Here is a 24,700-nt window from a genome sequence, read left to right on the forward strand (position 1 = left end):
AATATAGACTCTCATCTTTTTTTTAGAATATAATCGGTAGCTTTTATGTCCGTTTCGTTTAAAAAAAGAAAATGAGAGAAATGCTTCTCTTACACGGGGAGTATCATGCAAAATGTGGTTCGATTCACTTCCTCTATATTTCAACTACCATCCTCTCTTCAGAAATCACCACGTGAGCCAACCCATTTCACAAAAGTGATTCTAATTGTTTTTGAAAAAAAAAACATGTTCAGCAGAAAACAAATCTAAAATGTTTCTAGGAAAATCGGAATTTTACCAAGCATGCCATTAATTCAAACAAATATGTGAAATAGATTCTTAGAAAAAAATCCACCTCTTACAAAAAAAAAATTTATAAAACGTAATTGCAAATAGGCAATGCTCGAAACTGTAGAGGCTACTTTAGCCTTTACAACTGCTACGAGTTCCGGTTTGATGACATTGACGTAGATTTGCTATTTGCCACTTTTTTTTATTAAAGAGGTCAGAAATAGCCTCTTTTTAACGTAACGGAGCACTCCAGTCGAATCTCGCGAGTCGACCCGCGAGGCCGTGACGACAACCCCGCTCGTAGTCGTGGCCTCGTGGGCGCGTCCATCCCTTCCTGCGCACGCGTGCACCTCCCCGCCTCCTTCCTCCGCTCCCCGCCGGCGATGTCGGTGCCCCCGGCCGGCAACCGCCAGGTCCCTGCCCCCGCCTCCTTCCCTCTCCCTCCGCTGTTCCCTCCCTTCCTAGCTGGCTCACTATTTCCTTTCTCTGTTCTGCAGGTCTCCCTTCGGGGGTCGAGCGCGAGGGAGATCACCCGCGACGCGCTCCTGCAGAAGGTCTCCGAGGAGCGCCAGCTCCGAAGCCACCTCCGCCGCGCCGCCGCGGCAGCCCTCTCCATCCAGGTACCTGCCGCCGCCACCCCCAACCGCTGCCTGCTCTACCCATCATGGGTGTTGCCGTATTGGGTACCCACCTAACCACCCAACCGCCCACCAATTTCTGTCTGAGCTCTGAAATCCGCTCGCTGCTCATGAGTCATGATGCTGATTTTAGGTCCGATTTTTTCGTGTAGTTTAATCTATCTAAATGCCGTGGCTTGTTTGAATATAGACACGCTTGATCTGGATGTCTTTCTGCAGAGGGGGAGGAATTCTTTGGCTCATGAGTGTATTATTTTGGCAAAGGCTGATGGACTGATTGATACTCGGATGTGTTAGGTGCATTGTTCAGTTCGTATTACTATAATACATTATGGGAATGCATGGAAAGCATCCAGAAAACACTATATTTCTACTAAATATGCAGAGGGTATGAACACTAGTGATAAGCTTTATGCAGAAGCTGTAGTTAATCAATCTAGAATATGTCCAAAATTAAACAAAGCCCAGTCAGAAGTCAGAACATTCATGGACTACGGCATCATGAGGATGAATATGTGCAATGGCTGTATGATTGTGCTTTCTTCAACTATTCTTTTAATACTGCACACTCATCAAATGGATGGTCACTGTTCTTTTCTTTCTTATGCCAGCGAATATGGAGAAGGTACTATGTTATAAGAATGGTTTCAGAGCAGCTCCATGAAGACTGGAGACTATTAATGAATGAGCCTAACATCGACTTGACAACTCAATGGATATCTAGAAAGATGCTCAGGCCATTTCTTTTCTTCATTACTCAACCTTGTAGCTGGTACAAGGGACAACGGAGCAAGACCGTGGAATCTATCTTAACATGCTTCAAGATTATCTTGAATAGCATAAACTCAAAGGGTATGTCTTTTTTAATACTACTACTTTTGCTTTGACCTTTCTGTTTGTTGACTTGATTGTTTGCGGTTAATACTGAGGAACGTAATCTTTGTATTGCTCAAAGCCTCAAACCCTGTGCAAGATGGCTGAATACTTGAAATAAGTTACCCACTTTAAGAGAAATATACAAAAGCGTAGCAGGGTGAAAACACATCGAGTGGTATTTCCCACCTTGGCAATCCTCTTTATGGTACTGAGTAATATCTTTGATATAATTTACTATCAGACAATCAGTTCCTTTGGTGCTGACTTTATTTGATTATATTATTCAAATCAATTGAATTCAGTGCTTTAAATTAAGATTTATTCCAAGCTTTGGTTGTACGAAGAAATGGGTCTAACCAGTCACAATATGACCTTGTTGATGGTAGCTCAACAACAGACGCATGATAAGCTTGAAAACATCCACACTATGAGTATTCAAATATTAGTATGTGATACTGGGGAATTTGATGTCCACCACAATAGTTTTGTTTTGCTATACGATAGATTAAGCTATGCGCCAAAAGTTTAACTTCATTATATTTAGTCCTACAGCAGAACACCAAATTGTTGGGGCAGGTTCCTTATGCTTATTTATTCTGATCAGTGCGCATTCCTTTTCAACTGACTTGTATCTTTTCTCTGTAGATGCAAGCAAAAATTTGTGTTCCTTTGCTGTGGGTATGCCAGAAGAGAGGTCTATTTGGCTTTATCAGGCAAAAAAGCTGATTTCACTGTGCTCTTTCATACTTGCCAGGTGCGACCATTCCTGTTTCAAGGATGGAAGCATGGTTGACATGACTGCTATTGCTATGAGATTGGCTGTGTCTTTAACTGACTGCAAAACATGGAAAAGCTTAAAAAGTGAAAACACTAGAGCTGCAGATGAGTCTGTAGAGAGTTTGATTGAATTTATAGGTACATGCCAGAGTGGCACATATAATTGTGTTAGGCAATATATAAAATGTCTTGGTCCTCATGTTACTTCAGGGAAGAAAAGTTCTGCAACTGCAACTGCAACTGCAACTGCAACTGCAACAGATGATCATTTTGTGATTACTGCTAGTGCAGTCACTTTAGCCTTGCGCCCATTCCACTCTAAGAAAGCAGAGAGGGGCACTGATCTGAATGGTGCTTCAAAGGAATACATCACACTGATACTCACAATACCATATCTATGCAAACGCATGCCACCTTTGCTGTTACCTGCTCTTAAGCACATTTCTGTGCTGCAACCGTGTCTCAATATTTTACTGGTAAGGGTCTTAATGTTGGTATGGACAAATTCAGCTCTGGCATTTTCTATTTTATTGGATTGATTTTTGTGAAAGCATTGACTCTCCAAGGATTCAGAACTTTCAACTACTATTTTTTCTTGTGTTGACATAACACGATAGTAAGAATTATTCATCTAGTTGAGCCCTCTAACTTTCAAAGTAGTGTATTTATATCTGCTAAATTCTTAACCGATGTTTGTTTTACTGTAAGAAGCACTTTGCTGTTTGTGATCAATATACTGCTCTGTATTGCTCTGTATGTTGGTGCACCGTTGTAAGATATGCCATGACATGATTCTTGCTACAACTTTTTTAACTTATAGTGTGGCTGACCTAGTCATAAGTGAACTAAATGCAATTGCTAAAGGATACCAATCTTATTCTAGTCTCATTTCTACTCGTCTCCAAGTTCCCATAGTGTTTATAAGAAACTTCAGCATTTTCTCTATATCTAGGCAAAAAAAAATAATTAAGTTCCGTGCTACTTGTGATTTTAATGAATTCTTGACACTTATCCTTCTAGGTGTTGTAGTGTTGGTATTATTGCTTCGCTACCTACTTCAGCAGTCAGTGTTTTTAAATTTACATGAACCATCACAGTTTATTCGTTGTTTATTTTAAAGGATGGCATATTGTAAATGTGGAACTGATCAAGCCATGGCAGGTGGTGGCAGATCTCCAAGGATAAAATTTTTGAAGATATAATAAAATTGGAGCAGTCAGAGGTTTCAGCTGTTGGCGCTACTGTTATTCCTTGCTCTGGTTGGGCTCTTGGAAATATCGTAAATTTAGCTACCAATCATGATGATTTATCCAATTCAGGGTGCTTCATTGAAGGGCTAGATTTTTGCTTATATGTTGATGTTATTAACTGTATTTCCCAAAACTTACTGGAAAGTTTTGAGAAAAGCAAGGGAATGTCTGTTGGTAATACCGCTTTCCATGCTGAGACATCTATTGCAGAGGAAGGGGATACAAATGGCAGCAGCATGAGAACATTATTTATGGACCTTCTGAAGCCAATTTACCAGCAGTGGCACCTGAGGAAGCTTCTGACATTGGCAAAGGAGGATGTTTCGTGCAGCAGGGGAACTAATTATGATCCAATTCGGAGCCTAAAGTTGTCAGATGTTGTATGCTTCTACTATCACTTGCTCAGAATTTTCTCATCATTCAACCCTTCTATCGGCGCGCTGCCTATTCTCAATATGCTTGCATTCTCTCCTGGATTTCTTGTTGATTTATGGGGGGCACTAGAAATATCCATTTTTGGCCAAGCAATCCAGAATTTACAAGAAACAGGACATGATAAACAGTTGGCTACAAGTAGTTCAGGTGAGCAAGTATCCTCCACGAGGCAAAGAAGGAATGCCAAGGACACAGCAACCAAGTGGGCAAATGTGCTCCAGAAGATTACAGGAAAATCCAATGATTCAGAGGAGGGCACAATGCCAGATAATATTTTAATTTCTCAGCAGTCTAATGATGATGCATTAACTTTATGGGATATTGAAGCTATGAGACATGCATCTGAAGGTATTGGAAAGGACTTAATGTGCATGATGTATCTTTTTTGTGCTATATATGGGCACCTATTACTTGTGCTAGATGATATTGAGTTTTATGAGAAGCAGGTAATATGCTCTGTGCCCATGCGCATCTCTATATATCTTAGTCACCTCACCTTTTGATGGCACTCTTTGCTTTCTCTGACTTTACAGGTTCCTTTTACCTTAGAGCAGCAGCGGAAGATCGCATCAGCACTTAATACATTTGTATACAATTCTTTTGTTCAGAATGGTGGAAGCTACAGCAAACCGCTTCTGGATGTATCTGTCAGATGTCTTAATCTACTATATGAAAGGGATAGTAGGCATAAGTTCTGTCCAATTTCTTTGTGGTTGGCACCTGCTAGAAAAGGTCGAATTCCAATTGCTGCTGCTGCCAGGGCCCACGAGGCAGCATTTGGTAATTTTCCAGGAAATAATTCTTCAGGAATTCCTACCCGGAGCTCTGTGCTTACCACATTACCACATGTATATCCGTTTGAGGAGAGGTACCTTACTGTATTTAGATCCAGAAAAAGTCAACACCTTCCATAGATATCGTAAACTTAACTGAACTGATATTTTGAAATTTTTAAAAATCCTAAACTTAAGCTTATGATCTTTGAGTTAATTGTTCATACCTACCTTACCAACCTGTCCTGAGTTCCTTTTTGCAGTTGACAATTGAAATTGGTTGTTATTTGTTGCTGTTCTCACACACAGATCCCCTAAAGAGATACTTATTCACCATGATTCACTTTAGTAGCAATTTTCTTGCTGTATCAAAACTTAAAAACTTATACTTCTTAATTCCTATCACTGATTGTAGGTACATGATATTTCACAAAGTTTACCTGGTAATTCTGTCTGTTGGTTGTGGAAAGTTCGATACACATGTCCCTTTAAAAATGGCCAAAGTCAACCCTTTTACCAAAAATGTTTAAATTTGCGTACAAAGTTCTAACAGTTTTCATCTGAGATTTATTGAATGAAAAGTTACCCAGACCTTTTCCGCTGCTGGAGCTCATGTAGTGGTCATATGATAATTGTCTAGCTTTATTGTTATGTTGCTATGGCATGACAGACATATCTCACTAGTTTGTATTCATTTTTGGTTTCGTCGTGAATTTTATTTATAATAGCATATATATTCTTTTTACATGCAGCACACAATTTTAGTACATAAACATTTCTATGTAATCCTAACTTTTCTTAACACCATTTTATGTCGTTTACCCAGAGTGCAGATGTTTAGAGAATTTATTGAGTCAGACAAAGCATCAAGAAGAGTTACTGGTGAAATATCTGGACCAGGTCCGGGATCTATTGCGATAGTTATACGTCGAGGCCATATAATTGAAGATGGATACAGGCAGTTGAACTGCCTAAGGTCAAAGTTGAAATCTTGCATTCATGTGTCATTTGTAAGTGAATGCGGCCTTCCTGAAGCTGGTTTGGACTATGGTGGTCTCTCAAAGGAGTTCCTAACGGATCTTTCTAAGACTGCTTTTAGTCCGGAGTAAGCATACTGTTAGAACTTTTAGCCCTTAAATATACAACTTGTTTTTTCTCAAAAGTGAAGAGTACTGTCATTCATCAAGGCAATGCTTCTAACCTTTCTCTATTTCTCACAATACTCAATAGGTATGGGCTGTTTTCACAAACATCAGCATCTGATACCAGCTTAATTCCTAGCAATTCTGCTAGGCTTTTGGATAACGGCATTGATATGATTGAGTTTCTTGGTCGAGTTGTCGGCAAAGCACTCTATGAGGGGATTCTGTTGGACTATACTTTTTCACCGGTATTTGTGCAGAAACTTCTTGGGCGGTATAATTTTTTGGATGAGCTATCAACACTTGATCCTGAGCTCTATAGAAATCTTATGCAACTAAAGGTACTATAGATTTTTGTTTTGGTTTGGTTCCCAAGATACAAGCAAGTTAAACTACTACTTAGAATATTACTTTTTCCATTGAAATGATCATGTTATCGGTGGATGGCTATTATCAGCCCTTTCTTTTAGTATATGTACCGTTTTATTTATAAATATCAATCATTATCCACTAGTGCTGCTTAGCTTTCCTTATCATTCTTTCAATGTATTTGTAGTTTGCAGTGTTCACATGTTAGTGATCAATGCTACGCATTTATTGTTGCTCCTCATATTTTTGACAAGATCTTGACATTTATTAAGCCTTGTTAAAATTGGTTGTACTTTTGGTATTGATGTGGTTTCTCTCTGTAGAGGTTATATATCATATTAGTTTTTTTATCAGCTACCTCTGTAAAGACTGCATATGGTGCCAGTTTGGTTTTTCTTTTAATGAAATAGCATGCATGTAATGAGATGATAAATTTTGATGCTATTACCTTTTTTGTAAGAATAATGTGAACTACTTTTCTACCAAACAGCACTATGATGGGGATGTTGAGGATCTATGTTTGGATTTTACTGTAACTGAAGAGTTGGGTGGTAAAAGAATCATCCATGAGCTGAGACCTGGTGGTAAAAGTACATCTGTCACGAATGATAATAAGCTGCATTATGTTCATGCAATGGCAGATTTCAAGCTTAACCGCCAGGTTGTGACTTGGTCCATTTTTCTTATGATTTGTGAGGTTTTTTTCTGTACCAGTAAGAAAGCTTTTTTATACCATTGTCCTTGCAGATACTTCCATTTGCAAATGCATTTTATAGAGGACTCAGTGATCTCATTTCACCATCTTGGCTAAGCCTGTTTAATGCAAATGAATTTAATCAGGTATTTCTCTTCTATTTTCTTTCTTTCTGTTTTTTGAGAGAATTCTCTTCTAAATTTTGGATACTACTGAAACTGGCATTGCCCCTGCTATACCGTGGAACCTGATCTTTGAACTGACAGTAGTAAATAAAGTAGATAAAGTAGAAAACTCTGAATGAATCAATTACTAAAAATTAAGAAAAAAATTCTAACTTAAAATATTTTGTAAAACTTTTTGAAAAATGAAATTGTGATGTAAAAGGTATAAATGAAGAAAAATTGAAATTCAAAAAAGCGCTCGAGCAAATAACACATCGTGCTTCTTTTTGGTAAAGAGTACCAATTAGAACTGGCCAAATACCCTAGCACCCTTGATATATCAACCAACAATTGACTAGCTCAAAAAAATTATGGCATACAACGTATTAGCTGGTTTAGTGCATGAATGCCCAAGGCCCAAAACTGAAACTGTGATAGCCCACAATTTCAAAACCCTGCTAATTATCATTGCCGCATGCAGTTACTTTCAGGCGGGCTGCAGGATTTTGATGTTGATGATCTGCGGAACAACACTAAGTATACTGGTGGTTATACGGTGTCAAGTCGAACTGTTAAACTCTTCTGGGAGGTATATGTATTTGTTTAATTTTGATCATTTTGCATTAATGGCTTCTTGCTATTTCCTGTTTTGCATTCTTATATTTTGAGACCATGTTTTGCATATAACATGGAAAAGATCCTAGGGCTATTAGCTTGGTTACCTATGTTCATGCAAATTATACACCCAATTTGGAAAATGGATGGAACCGCTGGAGTTTGTTTATGTATTTTCTTGTTTGATGATAAAAAAAAACTCGACCTGCGGGGGGTAAGACAGCCCTCGGGCTTTTTTCTAAGAGAGAAGACCTTCTCACGCAGGTCGAGAAAACCCCCGAACCTCTGCCCCGCCCTTACCCAGGGGCCCGTAACCCTTGTGAGACTACCACTAGGCTAGCGACCACTGCAACTACCCCAAGTAGGAGGGCCCAAACCAACCACAGCTACGACTTGGCCTGGGCCTTGACCTGTGCTTTGGTTATGGTGACAGAACCTGAGGAGTGCTACTAGGACCATCTAACCAACTCAGCTAGAGGCCCGTTCGCTTCTTGTTTGATGATAACTTTGGAAAATATCATTTGGTGTTCTCATTCTGTAATACAATTGTGACCCTGACATGCCGGCAGCTGAAACTTGCCATATACACTCCTGTCATTGTGCTGCATTACTGTGGCCTACTTGCATGTGTAGCATTTGTCCACCCCTTTTCAGTGCTACATGGTTTGGTCTGTTTGCTTTGCTGGTATTTCAGCCCAATTTTGTTAAATAACTGTTTTTGTTTACCAGCAGCAAATAAATTATTGCTTATATGGTTCTCATATCTGTACTCATTCTGCAGGTCATCAAAGGATTGAAGCCAACAGAGCGTTGTTTGCTCCTGAAGTTTGTGACAAGCTGTTCACGAGCTCCGTTACTTGGATTCAAGTACCTGCAGCCTTCTTTCACAATACATAAGGTTTGATCAAGCAGATTGCAAGAACTTTTCCTGTTTTGGGGATATGTGATAGATTGACTTAGGAAGGTGTGGCGTACCGCATTGCTGCTGTGCAGCAACTTCTAAGCCCTTGATATATTTACCCTTTCTTTGCACTAGTGAATCAACTGAGGTGTTACATGCTTTTCAACCAAAAAAAAAACTGATTTGTTGCATAGTTCAGATACCCTCTAAATTTGTGTATGGAGCTAACGCTAATTATCTCATTGAAGGAAGTACTTGATGGTATTGGTTTTAGTTCTGTAACTATGAAAACTCTGGCAACAGGGTTGAATCCATGTATTATTTTGTTCTTTTCTATCTGATTCGTCAATCTTCTCTCATTGGCCTAGGTTCCATGTGATGTAACACTTTGGGCTTCAATTGGAGGCCAAGATGTAGACCGCCTTCCATCTGCCTCCACATGCTACAATACGCTCAAGGTATGGCTACATGTGTGTCTGCATTCAATCAGTATCATCTCTTCGCTCTGCTGCTATTGTAATCTGTTCTGAGTATTCTTTGACAAGTCAAATCTCTTAGGATCAGTGGCCATTGAGCATTCATATATCCTGGCATGCATTTCTAACTTCTTTTCTAATGCTTTTTGTTGCCTTCAGCTTCCGACGTACAAGCGATCAAGCACGCTGAGGAGCAAGCTGCTCTACGCCATCAGCTCGAACACCGGGTTTGAGCTCTCGTAGAGGTAGTGTATATGCAGTGGTGCCGTCGTAACCGTGTTAAGGTTTGCTGTGAATAGAGGTATAGCGAAATTTCATCAGATGTATGAATTGCCGCCAATATTATCTTGTTCATTCGGAACAACAGCTCATTTGAAGGTTAACGCGAATATCTATTCCAGTACAGAAGTTTGTTGGCAAGTCGAAATGCCGGAACAGTATGCATTTCTATGGTCTGTGCTTGTGCAGTTCAGCAGTTGCCAGTAGCTTCAGCTTATCAGTTGGCTTGTCAACCACCGAACGGTATTTTTCTCTCACGACAAATCAGCTGTTTTAGCTTTTCAGCTGGCTTATAAATTTAGCCGAACGCTCCCGACTGGTGGTCCCGGCCTGCCCAGACGGGGGCAGCTTTGTAAGTCGGTGCTCTCTGAAAGTTCAGGGGAAGGCACTCCGTGTGGGTAGAACCCAACGGCTGTATGCTACTTCGAAATATGCTGCTTACGTACTTTACGTCGATCACTCAAGGTCCAAATTCCAGATTGGGAAGACGGCGAAGATAGAAATTATACCGAGCGGCACTCTTACACACCAGTCCAACTGTTCCTAAAGCAGAACACAACTACAGGAGATCATGGACAGGCAGCAAGCAAACAAACAAAGCACAAGCTAGCAGTAGCAGCGCAGAACGACAGAAAAGCAAGGTACATGGATCGGGTACGGCGGCAGGAAGGGGAATTGGAGTGTGTTTCCCGGAGGCGCGGCGGGGCTGCGTGCGTCGCTCACGCGATGAGCTGCAGGCCCTGCAGGAGCAGCGCGTCGGCGAGCACCCGGTTGGCGGCGTCCGTGGGGTGGAAGCCGTCCCAGAAGACGTAGCCCGTGGCGTTGGTGCACGTCCCCGGGGCGCCCTGGTGGCACAGCACCGACGTCTCGATGGTGCCCGTCCCGCAGCACGCCCGCCGCGACTCGAAGAACCCTGAAATCATCATCGAGCATGGACGACGACTTGTCATAAAAAAGTAGGGAGAAGAGCAGAGGATTGTCGTCCGGCGTGCACTGATCCGGCCCCTTACCGGCGCTGGTGGGGTTGTTGACGAGGTCGAGGAGCGGCTGGTAGATGTCGAAGACGATGAGCTTGAGGTCCGGGCGTTGCCGCTTCACGGCGTCCGCGGCCGAGTCCAACTTCCGGTTGAAGGTCAGGGAGTCGTTGTTGAGGCGCTCCACGCAGCCTGTGCTCCCGCCGCCGAACAGGGTGACGGCTCCCGGGAGGCACCCCATCGGCGGCAGCGACGTCACGCCGATCCGGCGGGCGCCCAGGCTGTACAGGCCCTGCATGGCATCACGTACGTTGGCACACATTCAGGGTCCTTTGGATTTGGATTGAAGGAATTTTGTGGGAATACTGTTCATAGAGGAATGCTTCCTATTCTATCTTTGGTTTGCAGGAAACGTGAATAGTATTCCATAGGAATTTTACTCCTTTGCATGCTGATTCCAAAGGAATTTTAACATCCACTAAGAACGAGAAACTCAATGTTGTTGGTGCTAGTTAATTGTTGTCCTTGCATGTGGAGCTGAGCATAATTGTTGGTGCATACTTTAGACATGTCTTATCAATTAGTGGAAAACAACAACTTCATCATAGCTAAAACTCCTTTAGGATTCCTACGTTTTTCCTATGACCTATCCAAAGGGTCATTCCTTCAAAATTCCTAGATTTTCCAATCCTATGTTTTGCATCTACATTCCTACAATATTCCTTTGTTTTTCCTATTCCCATGTTTCTCTTTTCCTTCATTCCAAAGGAGCACTCAGTGCTTATCAGCCATGCAAGCACAGAGCTGAGTGATTCCTCAATTGAATACTCCTCAACCAATTCCGCAAGCACAGAGTATTCAACTAAAAGCAGTGCATTATTGGACACTTTCAGTTTCAGATGCGTATGCAGTTTAGTTATTACCCTGATCTGATGGTTGATGCGAGCGACGAGCATCGCTCTAGGCTTTCTGGAAGAAGATTCGTCGTGTCCTTGACTTGTTCTCTCTCCCCTCTGGATCGCAGCAACTCTACTGGTTTGGTTTGGTACACGCCATTTAAGATTTACTGCCACGGCCACGGGCCATGCATGTCGGTATCACTCAATGTGATGAGCTGACGATGCACTATGCAACATTACTGGTACTACCCCGTATCGAGTAGTATTTGAGACAGCATCTTGACTAGTGACCACCGAGCGAGCGAGTGCATCGACAAAGGCTGGCCAACGCCAGTGCAGGCGCAGTAATTAACCAAGGGTACGTGTCCTATCTCTACCGTTCTCTCCATGCATGGACACCGTTGCGGGGTTTGGCATGGAAACGGAGGCGCGTTATTCATCGGGCAGCAGCCAGCACTTTCCGTGCTAGTGGTGGTTGGGCCGGCGCCAGTTTGATGTCGCAAAGAAACATCGAACACGCATGCAACTTTCCACAACGGCGAGCCACTGTACCCACCGTCTCTACTTCTCCACAGCTCGCAACGTACACTCGGTCACATGCACCGGAGCACGAACGAAATCTCGAACCCAATCTCCAAGCATAGCATGCAACTAGTAGGGACGCGACATGTGACGACAGTTAACACACTAGAGCTGCAGTGGACTGGGCCCAATAGGTCTCCAAAGGCTTGGCATTGATGTCGCAGCAACGAGCCAACGACTCCGTACGCAGAGACACAGTGGACGGCAGGCGACCATGTTCACCCAGCAGAGGGGTCCTAGCCTCCTAGGGGAGTTACTGAGGCCATTACATTGCGCTGCATTCGTTCCTACACGGCCCTACTCGCTGCAACCTGTGACCTCATATCGTATCCACCACTGGCCCCCTGCGACGCCACTTGGTGGACGTACTAAAGTTCAATTCCTGTAATGTTTAGATACTAATTAGAAGAACTAAATATGAACTAATTATAAAACTAATTGCACAGATGAGGCTAGTTTACGAGATTTAAATCTAATTAGTCCATGATTTGACAATATGATGCTACATTATGAAGTTTCAATTGCATATTTCCATTGCATGCCCGGCGGGTAGCTTGCTCCCCTCTCAGAGGTTGAAGCTTCATCTTGCTGCGTGCATGCATGGCATGGTAGGGCTACTAACATACTGGCAGCATGCCGTCAATGAACTATCCCAACTAATGCAGTTTGGGGAAGAAATGGCTAAGATCGCAGGAAATTTTCTAACTAAAGACATGCCACCACTTAATAAGTTACTAGCTATTACTCAGTCGCTATTCATGTCGCTGACATGTGGTCCTAGCTTGCGGATGAATTCGAGAAAATCAATTAATTAATTCGCAGAGAGCCGGATTTTGGGATGGGTACCTCGACGAAGGCGGTGAAGGGCTGCATGAGCGCGTCGGCGAACTGGTCGGAGGTGTAGGCGGCGCCCAGCACCGGGTTCACGTAGTAGTTCTGCATGTAGTCGCTGGTGCCGGCGCTCACCACGTAGATGGACCCCGACGTCAGCGACTTGGCCCGCTGCTCCCCCGCCGACGCCGCCACCCGCGACTGGTACTCCCGGAAGTACTCCGCCTGGCGGCTCAGCGAGATCGCGCCGTAGAGGGCGGCGGTGGCGTCGAGGTACCCGGCGGCGCCGGAGGCGAAGTTGGCGCCGTTCAGGAGGCTCTTGTTGTTGCTCTGTGCCTCCTGGCTCAGGTACGCCGGCGGGTACGAGCTCAGCCCCAGGCTCTCAACTGCATCATCAATCGACGATTATTGTGCATCAAACATCACTCATGCATGACTGAACACGCCAACAAATCGAGAGGACAGACGGAAGAGCTGAGATCGATGCATGGAGATTCCGGCTGGTTAATTGCTTACCGGTGTAGTCCATGGCGAGCTTGCCGTTGCAGAACCGCCCGGTCGGCGCGTGCGTCGCCGGGAAGTCGCGGCCGTAGGGCGGGAAGTCGGCGCGCACCAGCGTGGCCAGCCGGTTGTTGTTGCCGGCGTCCACCACCGAGTCGCCGAAGATCATCACGCCGGGCACCAGCGCCTGGCCCCTCACTGTCGCCGCCGCCACCGCCAAGAGCAGCAGCACCACCGCCGCCGCCGTGGGCACGGAGCTCGCCTCCATCGGTCGTCCTTGCTCGCTCGCTCTCAGCGCGCGTCCACGCCGGCCGGTTTTCCCACTCGGTTACGAGCTGGAGAACTGGAGTTGGCAGTGGAGTGCGGTGGGGTGGTGTGGAGTGTGGACGTGTCAGTGTGAAGGTGGAAGAGGCAGGCGCTCGCCACCGCGTGGTTTTAACGGGCCGGGGGTGAAGTGGAGTACTGGTAGCTGGTTATTGACTGCTGTTGGGTGGTGGTGGTGGGAGGAGGTGGGAGCACACGCATTCAATGACCTTGGTGAAGTGAGTGTGGCTGAGCAAGTGAGCAAGCTCCATCGAACGACTTGGTTATTGGTTAAACTCACGGTTGAATATTTAATTTGAATCCAAATGGCTGTTTGTAAAATTCAGAGGAAATGGATCATGTTCCTGCAAAGCTCGTACTACGTTTCTCCTGCTTACATCCATATATAGGGGTGTGTTTGCAAAGAGGATTTTCTGAGTTTGCAGTAATTAATATACATGCATGGGCACGCATCTTCTTGAAAAAAAAAGATGACCACGTATCATTATCAATAAGTTCAATCAATGGATTTGAAAGGAAATGGCGGGAGAAGGTAAGAGGCAAAAACATCAGAAAAGAGATGCTATGACAAGGCAAGACTTCACAGATCAGAGATAACCGCGGCTCTGAACAGCTTCGACAAGGAAACAGGACCTGAAACTAAGTGGGTGTTTAGATACTAGGTGTTAAACTTTAGCAGTATCACATTGGATGTTCGGATGCTAATTAGAAGAACTAAATATGAGCTAATTATAAAACTAATTGCAAAATCCTATGCTAATTCGCGAGACGAATCTATTAAGGTTTAATAGATTCGTCTCGCGAATTAGACTCCATCTGTTCAATTAGTTTTGTAATTAGCCTATGTTTAATACTCCTAATTAGCATTCAAACATTCGATGTGATAGGTGTTAAATTTTAGCAGGAGTATTCAAACGAGACCTAAAGATGATTCTAACGGTGGTTCCCCTCATTGCTTCCAAAGCTAAGAAATAATCAAACTGCCTCGTTTTGCTCCAGAAATGATCTATCACAGCTCACACATTGATGCTTCGCTTCGGTACCCGCTCCACTTGTCATTTGATTCGTCGAGGAACCAAATATGGAGTCGACATTCTTCATTATTAACTGTTGCTCCTCACTCGCATCAAAGCCTGTGGCAGTTTGATGGCTCCGTACTTATCATTTGACAAGTTTATTCTGCAAAGTTAAAACCATTTTTCCTCAATAAAATTAGTAAAATAGTACACTCAAAGGGCGTGTTTACTTCCCACCTACAGGATCGGAAGCCACGCCACAGGGCTGTGGCGCCGATTCTGGTAGTTGCCGAGGTCGCCGGCGATCCTGTGCGCCATGGAGGGCCGCACGAAGAAGGACGGGGTCTCCGGCCTGTTCGTCTGGACGAAGACGCCGCCCAGCGAGACCGGAAGGAGGTCCGCCGCGCGCCGCAGCTGCTGCCGGCAGCGCGCCAGCCCTGCAGACGCCCCGTGACACGGCGAGAGCGCGCGGCGCCAGGCGGGCCAGGACGTCCGCCAGCACGTCCTCGGGTAGCAGGTCCATCGTTCCGTCCCGGCTCTTGGCGCGCGGAGCAGATGAAGTACGTAGACAAGGCGGCGCGGCAGATCGGTCGTCGAGGGCTCGAAGTCCTTTCTTTGTTTTTATTTTTTTTTTTTGAACGAACTGATCAGCAGAGCTGCCGATTATATTAATAAAGAAGATGAAGTTCAGATTGGACAAAACTATAACAAAAAGAAAAAATGACGCAGACACCGACAGGTTGGATTGGGTCTTCAATGCATGCCACACCACGCCCTCACACGCGACTCAACTCTACGAACACATCGGCTAGTTAGACTGGGACATCAACCGTCACCGAACTCCACTCCTCTCAACACCTCGACGACAAAACCGAAGCCTAACCACAGCCTGTACCACGATCAAGAAGTCACCGAAACCTCCCAGCGTAACATAGCGTCGACATTGAACCGAGAAGCAAATTGCACCGCACCGAGAAGACCACTGCCATGCAGGACCTTCCGCCGTAGTGCCGCTGCAACATTGCTCTCCACCTGATAGGGTGATAGCACCGAATCCGAATCTCTTGCAGACTGCCTCGCAGTCGCCGCCATGATAACACAACGCGCAGGAACCTCGCCACATCCGTCGTTGGACTCTGCCTCCCTCTTGTCGCCTCGAAGATACACTACGCGTGGGGGCTTCGCCACGCCCGTCGTAGTATTTTATATCACGGATCTGTTTCTTTTGTTGTTGTCAGAGTGTTGAGCGATATTGCCCCGCTCCCCAAGATCTCCTTTGATCAGCCAAGCCACCGCAGCGTGTTGACCTCGCCTTGTTGGTTCACCCTCGCACGTAACCTTCTCCACCGTGTCAGCAAACCACAGAAATCGCTTGCGCCGTCTTCCGAATTAAAGGTTAAGAATATATACCATAAAGAGCCGTACAAAAACAGATAAGTTCAAGTAGGATATTGAGGACAGTTGTTCCAACCTATTTGCACAAAGGCATTTAAAAACAAAGAAATACAATCAATGTCCTGGAACCTCTGCAGGCCGAATCCTCTTGAATCCACTGCCGCCGGTCACCGCTGGAACCCACTAAGGACATGTTTAGTTGCCCGATCAAAATCACTGTGCTAGCACTGTAGCATACTGTAGCGTTTCATTTGTATTTATGAATTATTGTTCAAATATTGACTAATTAGGCTTCAACAAAACTGTGCAATTAGTTTTTAATTTCGTCTACATTTAGTACTCTATGTATGTACCGTATATTTGATGTGATGAAGAATTTTTTTTTTGCATAGTACCAAAGTTAGAATTTTAGGGTAACAAGGTCCAATTCCGGTCGCCACCATCCCTAAGTCAGAAGGAGCTCTATCACCACGAGGCTTTGAGAAGAGTCGAAAAAGACAGTCGCCCCCACGAACGAGATGAAGCCAACGCTGATAGCCAACGCTCCCGTTCGATATGGTTTCTGGGCTGCAAAATGTGGGGGGCCGTTACGCAGGCACTCGGACCGCACGCAACAAAGAAAGGATTGGACCTGCTGCTGCCCTGCCTGTCTGTCTGTGCGTGCGCGCACGGCACACAGGACGGAGCCCAACCAGCAGGAAGCCCACATGCTCATGCAGCCCACAAAAAAAAAAAACCGTGCTCCACATCACTACCCATCTCAAGCAGAGCATGTTGGGAACGGGAACAATTTCTAATGACGATGAACGGCCGTGGAGGACACGGTTTAGTTTCATACTTTGATCTGATAATCCTGACGTGTCAGGAGCTGGGAGGTGGGGGCCGGCGTGCAGGTGGGGGCCGGCGGCGCAGGGAGCCGCCGGCGAGGCCTGGCGCGCTGGCGGCCGTGGACCGGCCCGGGAGGAGCCGTGGAGGAGGATGGCTTGCTGGAGCAGAAGAGGAAGAAGATGGAAGGGAGGGAAAAAAAAAAGCTGACAGGTGGGCTCCACGGCTGACAAGTGGGACCCACAACTAACGGTGTTAAAAGGACATCCATCCAACTCTCTTCACCCCTTCAACCAAATAAAAAGTCTGGATCGGCTCCAACCCACTCATCCAAACATGAGATAGGTCGACTTCAACCCATAAAAATGGGTCAGCTCCAATCCAACTCACGTTATCCCAAAATCAAACGCTACCTTACCATAGCCACCTACCAGGTCTGGGTAATCGATCATCCTTCAATTCAAGGATTATGACCCTGGCTCCACGAATCACGCCCACCTTGTCAGGAAGACGTGCCAATGGTTTGTTCTATTGGTGAACGCACTTATATACAAACTGATACGAATAGCTAATGTGACCTTACTGTTTCCCAATCTTATGACCTTTAGGAGTTTAAAAACTTGGGTCAATGGTTCTGTTCATCAAGTATATATGTAACGGTCTTTCACTCGAAATTTACTGAATGATTGAACATTAGAGAGGTTGTTTGATGAAATTGCCCAAAAATTGTCGCCACGAGCTGGTACGCTAGCTTCTCGCTCTTTTGGCACCAAACCACGAGATGAATAAAATAGCCGGTTTTAGAAAAAAGGGTTTCTAGCAATTTAACTTGGCATGGCGGAACAAGGCTCAACGTTTGCAAGCGCATCACAGCCATGAATGGATGAAGCCCGAGCCGGAGAAGATGGTTCGGGTATGAGAAAGAAGACGTCTGATTTATGAGTGACTTTTAGTACCGGTTGGAGCCCCCAACCGGTACTAAAGGGTCACAGGGTACGTTGTGTGTGATGAAATTATATACCAACAAAATAACGGATTGGGGTGCCAGGTTCGCCCCAACCAATCCCCCATGGGCCTGTCTTATAAAAAGCCAATTCTTGTACAAACAAGACAGACATCTTTAAGCAACACAACACACAAGACGTAAGGTGTTATGCTTCCGAGCGGCCTGAACCTGTCTAAAAACTCTCTTAGCAAAATCACATACTACCTCTCCTAAACGCTTCTCGAATCTCTACGCATGAACTAACCTCCAAGCCGGATCTCTAAAAGGGGTCTCGTCGGATCCCCACTCTTGGTGCTCGTGGACAACAAAAATATTTTCTATGATTATACTCCATTATCAAAATGGACTGAATATATACATAAAATTTTTATGTTACTAGCAAGCCATGACCCATAGAAATGTTGTGGTCCATCAGCATACAGCCCATGTAGTTTTTGGTGTATCTTGTATTCAGCCTACAGATCAGACCGTGGTTTCACTAAGATGAGGAAAATAAACTGCCATATAGGCCCAGAGAAGAGGGGTTGGAACTTGGAACCGTGGGCCTTGTAACACTGCCCCCCAGGCCTTTCCACTGGGCCCCTCGGGGATCGATCGTGTGTGCTCTCCTCCTGATTCGTAACGTACGTCTCGCTGGCTGCCTGCGCCCTGCGGCACTCTGCAGATCTCTGTGTTACCGTCGCTCAAGCCCAGCAAGGCGGCCACCATGTTCTCTCTCTGTCCATCTTCACTCACCAATCTTCTTATCTTACCCCTTGTTTACTTCCCAATTTGGGATAGGCAAAATTGACATTTTGCCATAAATGCGCAACTGTAGCGTTTCGTTTGTATTTGTGAATTATTGTCTAAATATTGACTAATTAGGCTCAAAAGATTCGTCTCGCAAAGTACAACGAAATTGTGTAATTAGTTTTTGATTTCATCTACATTTAGTACTCCATGCATGTACCGCAAGTTTGATGTGATGGGGAATCTTCTTTTTGCATAGTGTCAAAGTTGGGAGTTTGGAGGGAAGTAAACAAGGGGTTATTCACCTACGACTGCAAAACTTACCAGCCCTGGTAAGTGCCGTCAGTATTCATTACCACCAAGTCATCAACAGGGCTAACACAGACCAAAATGGTCACCAAAAAAAATTCAATAGAAGCTAGCAGCCCACGAGCCCTTTGTCGATGTGTGCAGCACATTGACCTAGCCCAAATTCCAAGGATACAACACTTGCTGTCGCGTCAACAGATCGATCCTCTAAATTTTTTTTCTGCTCCAGCGCTTCTCGTGATCGAATAATGTGGATTAATTAAGATCAAGTCAACTGTGTGTATTATGGAGATGCCTCCACGCACGTGCACGCCATGTGTTCGCTCTCGTGTAGATCGTGCTAGCTATCCTCTCTATCCGTATAACACGCTCGCTGCACTGAGGACGCCGGCGGCCGCGTGCTCGATCGTGACCACCAATTTTTACGGCCATACGTTGTGGGTTGGTGAAGTTATATACTAATAAATGACTAAAAAGATGTTTGAATACCAGGTGCTAAACTTTAACAGTGTCACATTGGATGTTCGGATGCTAATTAGGAGGACTAAGTATGAGCTAATTACAAAACTAATTGCATAGATGGACTCTAATTCGCGAGACGAATCTATTAAGCCTAATTAATCTATCATTAGCAAATGGTTACTGTAGCACCAAATTGTCAAATCATGGACTAATTAGGTTTAATAGATTCATCTCGCGAATTAGACTCCATATGTACAATTAGTTTTGTAATTAGTATATCTTTAATACTCCTAATTAGTATCCAAACATCTGATATGACAGGTGCTAAACTTTAGCAGGTGGTGTAACACCCCCTCATCCTTGGTGCAGCAGATGGGATAAGCTTTATTGCTTCATCTAAAAGAATGTTTTTACTATTAATCTTTTCAGTACATTTTCTGATATTCCACTTGAATTTTTTCTTATAACAAGAAAAAAGATTGCGGACATTTACACATGGTTCAGAAAATACACGGCTGCTTTCTTTTTCCATGTGAAGTACTGCCAGTTTATTTATTCCATAAAAAGCATACTAAATTACTGATCAGTAATGGGTGCCTCTACCTAATCGACATTTGTCTCTAGTACATGAAAACGGTCAGCAGACGTCACTTTCTACCACTGACGTAGCTAGGCACGTCACACAGAGATAATATTGCTTCTGTTTACTTCCCACTGGTTATTGGTGAACTCCCTCTACACGAACAATACCTTGGTTCTATACTTCTATGTGCTGTGTGATTAGGACAGTTAAGCAAACAACACTAGGCATGATGTACAAACCTAGGCAAACATACGCATGTTGACATATACGTATATAACATAATTGTATACACCTCGGTGGATAAATATAGAAAATATTATCTCTGGAGGAAATCTGATATAAATAATAGGCAACCACCCAAAGCTGCTTGGGATCTGGTATGCCTGCCAAAGAAAGAGGGTGGCCTTGGTATTTTAAATCTGAAAACTCAAAATGAAGCTCTTCTACTCAAATATCTACACAAATTCTTCAACCGAGCAGATATTCCATGGGTTCATCTGATTTGGGAGAAACATTATGCTCATGGTAGACTGTCAGGACGAGTAAGAAAAGGCTCTTTTTGGTGGAGGGACATTGTCAAGCTCATGGATAAATTTAAGGGTTTAGCGTCAGTAACAGTTGGCAATGGACTAACATGTTTACTTTGGCATGATCTGTGGAACAATAAGGTTCCTGCTCAAGCATATCCACAACTTTACTCATTTACTAGAAAGGAAGACATATCTCTCAGGTAGACTTATGTGCTAACAGATTTACAACAGCTCTTCAATTTGCCTCTAACACCTCTAGCCATGGATCAATTGCTACAATTAGCCGCTGATTTGGAATTTATCTCCACAAATGAAGAGCAAGACTGCTGGACATACATTTGGGGCAATCAACATTTCTCCTCATCAAAAGCATATAGAGCACTAACAGGACATCACCATGTTCATCCAGTTTTCCGGTGGCTTTGGAAATCTAAATGCCAAAGCAAACACAAATTCTTTTTCTGGTTGCTTCTCAAAGACAGATTGAGTACAAGGAATGTTCTTCGAAGGAAACATATGGATTTGCCTTCTTACTCCTGTGTCCTATGCACACACAACAGAGAAGAAATATTGTTCCATCTTCTCCTTGAGTGTCCCTTTGCTCAGGAATGTTGGATCAATATTAGCCTATTTGCAAATTTGACAGAAGAGCCCTATAATATCCTAAATAGCTTCAGAATTCAGCTTCAAGTTAAATTCTTCAAGGAAGTCATTATTCTCATGAGCTGGTGTATTTGGATGGAAAGGAATGACTGGATATTCAAAGGAATCACTCCATGAGTCCATAGTGCCATGTTGAGATTCAAGACGGTCTTTACGCAGGTTGTGCTTCGCGTAAAAGAGGAATGGAAGCAACCAATATTAGAATGGTTAGAGTATATTTTATAATCTTTAGATTTTTTCCTCTCTTTCTTTGTTTCTTGAACTGTACCGGACTATTTATTTGCTCTTCTTCTCTTATACATAATATATAACCAGCAGGGGACTTTCCCCTCCTGTTTCATAAAAAAAAATTGTATACACCTCACCATTCCACGCCAAAATTCGACGCCGCCTCTACTCCTTGCTCCGTGCATCGTTAGCATGTATCCAGGTGCTTTTGACCCATGCATGCATGCGTGAGAAGACTCGCAAGGACGCACAAATGTTAAAACAAAACGTTACTCCAAATGGAATTACAAGTCGATGCTAACCAAGCCGCCACAGCTAACAACCTATACGGTATCGATGGCTGTGGATGCTCTCGGTTAATTAAATTCCCTTTTTTTTTTCTTATTCATGGCGCGCGGCCGGATCAGCGATTGGAGGTTAGGCGATATTGTAGCATATCCTCTTGAACTCCTCGAGGTGGCCCTCGAAGAGGGACACGTACGCCTCGATGCCGCCGTCGCCGAGGAAGGAGGGCAGCAGGAACATGGTGCCCTCCATGGGCAGGTACGACGGCATGAAGTAGAACGGGCACCCGCCGCCGAAGTCCACGTCGTAGAAGTTGATCCCCAGCCAGCTGTCCACCTCCAGGTCCGGGCACAGCACCACCTGCGACTCGTCGGCGGTCGGCGCCAGGCCCTCCGCCTCCGCGGCGCCCGACGAGGCGAAGTCCACGAACGACCGGAAGTAGGCGTCGTCCACCCGGGAGACGGCGCGGTGGATCAGGTCGGCGGCGTGCTGGACGGGCCGGGACACGAGGTCGCCGGCGTCGGCGACCGGGAACGCCCAGAGCACCATGTTGCCGAAGTACTCGCGCGGCACGGGGGGACGCATCCGAGACCGGCCGTTGACGGAGATGCGGAGCTTCGTGGCCTCGCCGGCGCCCAGCCCGCGCGCCGCCGTCACCGTGCGCCAGAGGTGGCCCACCACGCTCTCGAATGTGCTGTACCCGCGCCGCTGCTGCGCCGTTGGCGGCGGCGGGAGGTCCGGGCCCGGCGACGACGAGGCCCGCGCCTTGAGCCGCGCCACGAACTCCTTGGTGAAGAGCACCTTGTGGACCTTGATCTTGTCGTGCGCCGCGCCGCCGATCTCCTCCTCCTCATCGACGTCCTCGCCGCCATGCCTCTTGGCGGCGGGCAGGTGGTACTCCGTGCCGCGGTGCGGGAACTCGACGCGCGGCGGATCCCGCGGCTGGAACCGTGTGGCGCGGTCGCAGACGGGGAGAGGCCCCGCCGGCAGCCGCCGCGTGGCGAGCCCCCACGCGACGAGGAAGTTGCCCGTGGCCTGGCCGTCTGCGACGCGGTGGTGCGCCGTGAACCCGACCACCAGCGACCCGCACGTGAACCGCGTGAGCTGCACCTGCACCAGCTCCTCCACGGGGCCGCCGTCGATGCTCGGGTGCAGCCGCAGCAGCTCCGGCGAGGGCTTGAACGGCATCGACCGGGCCAGTGGCGCGTCCACGGCGGCCTCGACGAACCGCGCCCCCGCGTCGCTCAGCAGCACGGCGGGGCGGCCGTCGGGCCCGTCGCCGAGCCGGCCCGCCCACTCCCGATACACGGCCAGCGCCCGCGCCAGGCCCTGCTCCAGCGCCGCGTTCGGAGGGTTGGGCGGCCGGAACGCGTAGATGACGGCAATGTACACGTCGTACGTCACCCTGTCGAACACGTTCAGCGGCACGCTCTCGCCGGTGCTCGGCGCCGCGCCGCCGTCGTACGCCGGCTTCACGATCTTGGAGCTCGTGATCTTGACCTTCATGGTGTCTTTGCACCGACCCGCTTCTCGTCGTCTCTGAGAGCTTACATGTACATGCACGTACAAATGATACTTGATGTGCTCTGCTGTGACACTAGAGTAGAGAGACAGAGAGAACTGTGAAGTTGTGCGTGTGGTTTTGTTTTGGTTTGAGCTGTTGGGCTTTGGGTTTGCAGCTCTGGTTTTTGTTGTGGCTAAATACTGGGACAAACACAACATCATATAGCTGTACAGCATCTATATGCAAGCTTGGACGTCGTCGTGGATACGTGTGAAACAGAGAGGTTGACACGGCCTTATCAAAGCAGGGAGGTGGCTTGGACCGGTCCCGGTGCACTCGGAGCTTCATCTTGGGTGTTATCTGTCACCAAACCCCTGCTGAGCTCTTGTGCATGCATGACATTGCATCAGCTGAATTGCTGGCTCTTACCAAATTATACATCGTTTTGCTCTGTCAAGCTTAGCAATGTGATGCTTTCTGAAACAGAGAGACAGAGGAACAAAATGGCTGGTACTCCTAATTAATTACTGTAGAGGATAGGGATGACAGTGGAAGGCTAGTCCAACGGTATGGCAGCATGCCCTGTAGTTAACGACGGATACAACCGATGGCCAGTTCAAATTTGAAGCTCTTGCTCTTTACTCTCGTCCAGAAAATTAAGAAAAGAGGGAGAGGAATGGTTATGCAAATGTTCACCGATGTTGCATAGATCATGCACGAATACTAATGAAATCACGCACATTTCAGCGCCGACTGGTTTCACAAGAATTTGAAGTGCTATGTAAAAAATATTATTTTACAACTAATGATATTATATGGCAGAATTAATTATCTGCAGACAGGAACCTGCAACGTTGGATAATCCAATTTGAATCATCCAACAGTTGGCGGCTATGTAGGGTCCGGAAAGAACAGGATTACAGAATTCAGCAGGATTTTCTCCAAGTCCAAGGCAAAAGTAAGCAAATAGCATCCATATTTTAACAGAAAACGTGGATGACCGTAGTTTAGGTTGTATGCGCGGCAAATCAAGCCAGCTTAGTTTCCCGCGCAGTTAGCGACTGAGTCCTCTCCAGGTGCAGGGAAAAAAAACTAGGGAGAAGGCGGCATAGAAATGATTTTACCGGTTCTAGTTTACCACGGTTCCAACTTAGATAGGTCACAGCCCTACATATGTAATCAGCTGTATGAGATGCAAATAGGATGCGGATCTTTTATTTAGGAGTATATAGTTGAGTTCGAGTTACTATACATATCAAGATCAAAGTTCAATCTGGCGAGGAAGTACGAAAATTGCGAAAGGGCCGGATGCGCAATTTTGTGTATATATCAGAACTTGGTCCATTCGAAAATTCATCAAAACAATACAATTCTTATTGAAAAATAATTCGAAGT

General features: G+C 45.6%; 3 protein-coding genes across 3 annotated transcripts; 1 reads left to right on the plus strand and 2 right to left on the minus strand.

The window, feature by feature from the left end:
- Positions 1-520: 520 nt before the first annotated feature.
- Positions 521-9,824, plus strand: LOC101753909 (E3 ubiquitin-protein ligase UPL7). Its single transcript, XM_004982106.3, has 14 exons — positions 521-683; positions 768-890; positions 1,520-1,760; positions 2,430-3,037; positions 3,733-4,692; positions 4,780-5,114; positions 5,846-6,124; positions 6,250-6,502; positions 7,021-7,191; positions 7,278-7,370; positions 7,870-7,977; positions 8,785-8,901; positions 9,273-9,362; positions 9,540-9,824. Exons 1-14 carry the CDS (start codon positions 654-656, stop codon positions 9,621-9,623), a joined length of 3,492 nt encoding a protein of 1,163 aa, XP_004982163.1. The 5' UTR covers positions 521-653; the 3' UTR covers positions 9,624-9,824.
- A 307-nt stretch (positions 9,825-10,131) lies between these two features.
- LOC101754309 (GDSL esterase/lipase At5g03820) lies at positions 10,132-13,871 on the minus strand. The gene is made up of 4 exons (XM_004982108.3): positions 13,462-13,871; positions 12,961-13,331; positions 10,670-10,925; positions 10,132-10,572 (listed from the first exon to the last, which is right to left on the minus strand). The coding sequence occupies exons 1-4, from the start codon at positions 13,712-13,714 to the stop codon at positions 10,379-10,381; spliced, it is 1,074 nt and encodes a 357-aa protein (XP_004982165.1). The 5' UTR covers positions 13,715-13,871; the 3' UTR covers positions 10,132-10,378.
- Positions 13,872-21,812: 7,941 nt separating this feature from the next.
- Positions 21,813-23,477, minus strand: LOC101754984 (putrescine hydroxycinnamoyltransferase 3). The gene has a single exon (XM_004982109.2). The coding sequence runs from the start codon at positions 23,305-23,307 to the stop codon at positions 21,934-21,936; it is 1,374 nt and encodes a 457-aa protein (XP_004982166.1). The 5' UTR covers positions 23,308-23,477; the 3' UTR covers positions 21,813-21,933.
- Between the last annotated feature and the right edge of the window lie 1,223 nt (positions 23,478-24,700).

The sequence above is a fragment of the Setaria italica genome, chromosome IX, assembly GCF_000263155.2.
Source record: "Setaria italica strain Yugu1 chromosome IX, Setaria_italica_v2.0, whole genome shotgun sequence".
NCBI lineage: Eukaryota > Viridiplantae > Streptophyta > Magnoliopsida > Poales > Poaceae > Setaria > Setaria italica.

Coding starts and splice junctions, on each gene's coding strand:
- LOC101753909 (XM_004982106.3), top strand. CDS start 654: ATGTCGGTGCCCCCGGCCGGCAACCGCCAG. Junction 5,115..5,845: donor GTATATCCGTTTGAGGAGAG/GTACCTTACTGT, acceptor TCGTTTACCCAG/AGTGCAGATGTTTAGAGAAT. Junction 7,371..7,869: donor ATGCAAATGAATTTAATCAG/GTATTTCTCTTC, acceptor TGCCGCATGCAG/TTACTTTCAGGCGGGCTGCA.
- LOC101754309 (XM_004982108.3), bottom strand. CDS start 13,714: ATGGAGGCGAGCTCCGTGCCCACGGCGGCGGCGGTGGTGCTGCTGCTC. Junction 13,332..13,461: donor GCTCGCCATGGACTACACCG/GTAAGCAATTAA, acceptor TTGATGATGCAG/TTGAGAGCCTGGGGCTGAGC. Junction 10,926..12,960: donor CCTTCACCGCCTTCGTCGAG/GTACCCATCCCA, acceptor GATGCCATGCAG/GGCCTGTACAGCCTGGGCGC.
- LOC101754984 (XM_004982109.2), bottom strand. CDS start 23,307: ATGAAGGTCAAGATCACGAGCTCCAAGATCGTGAAGCCGGCGTACGAC.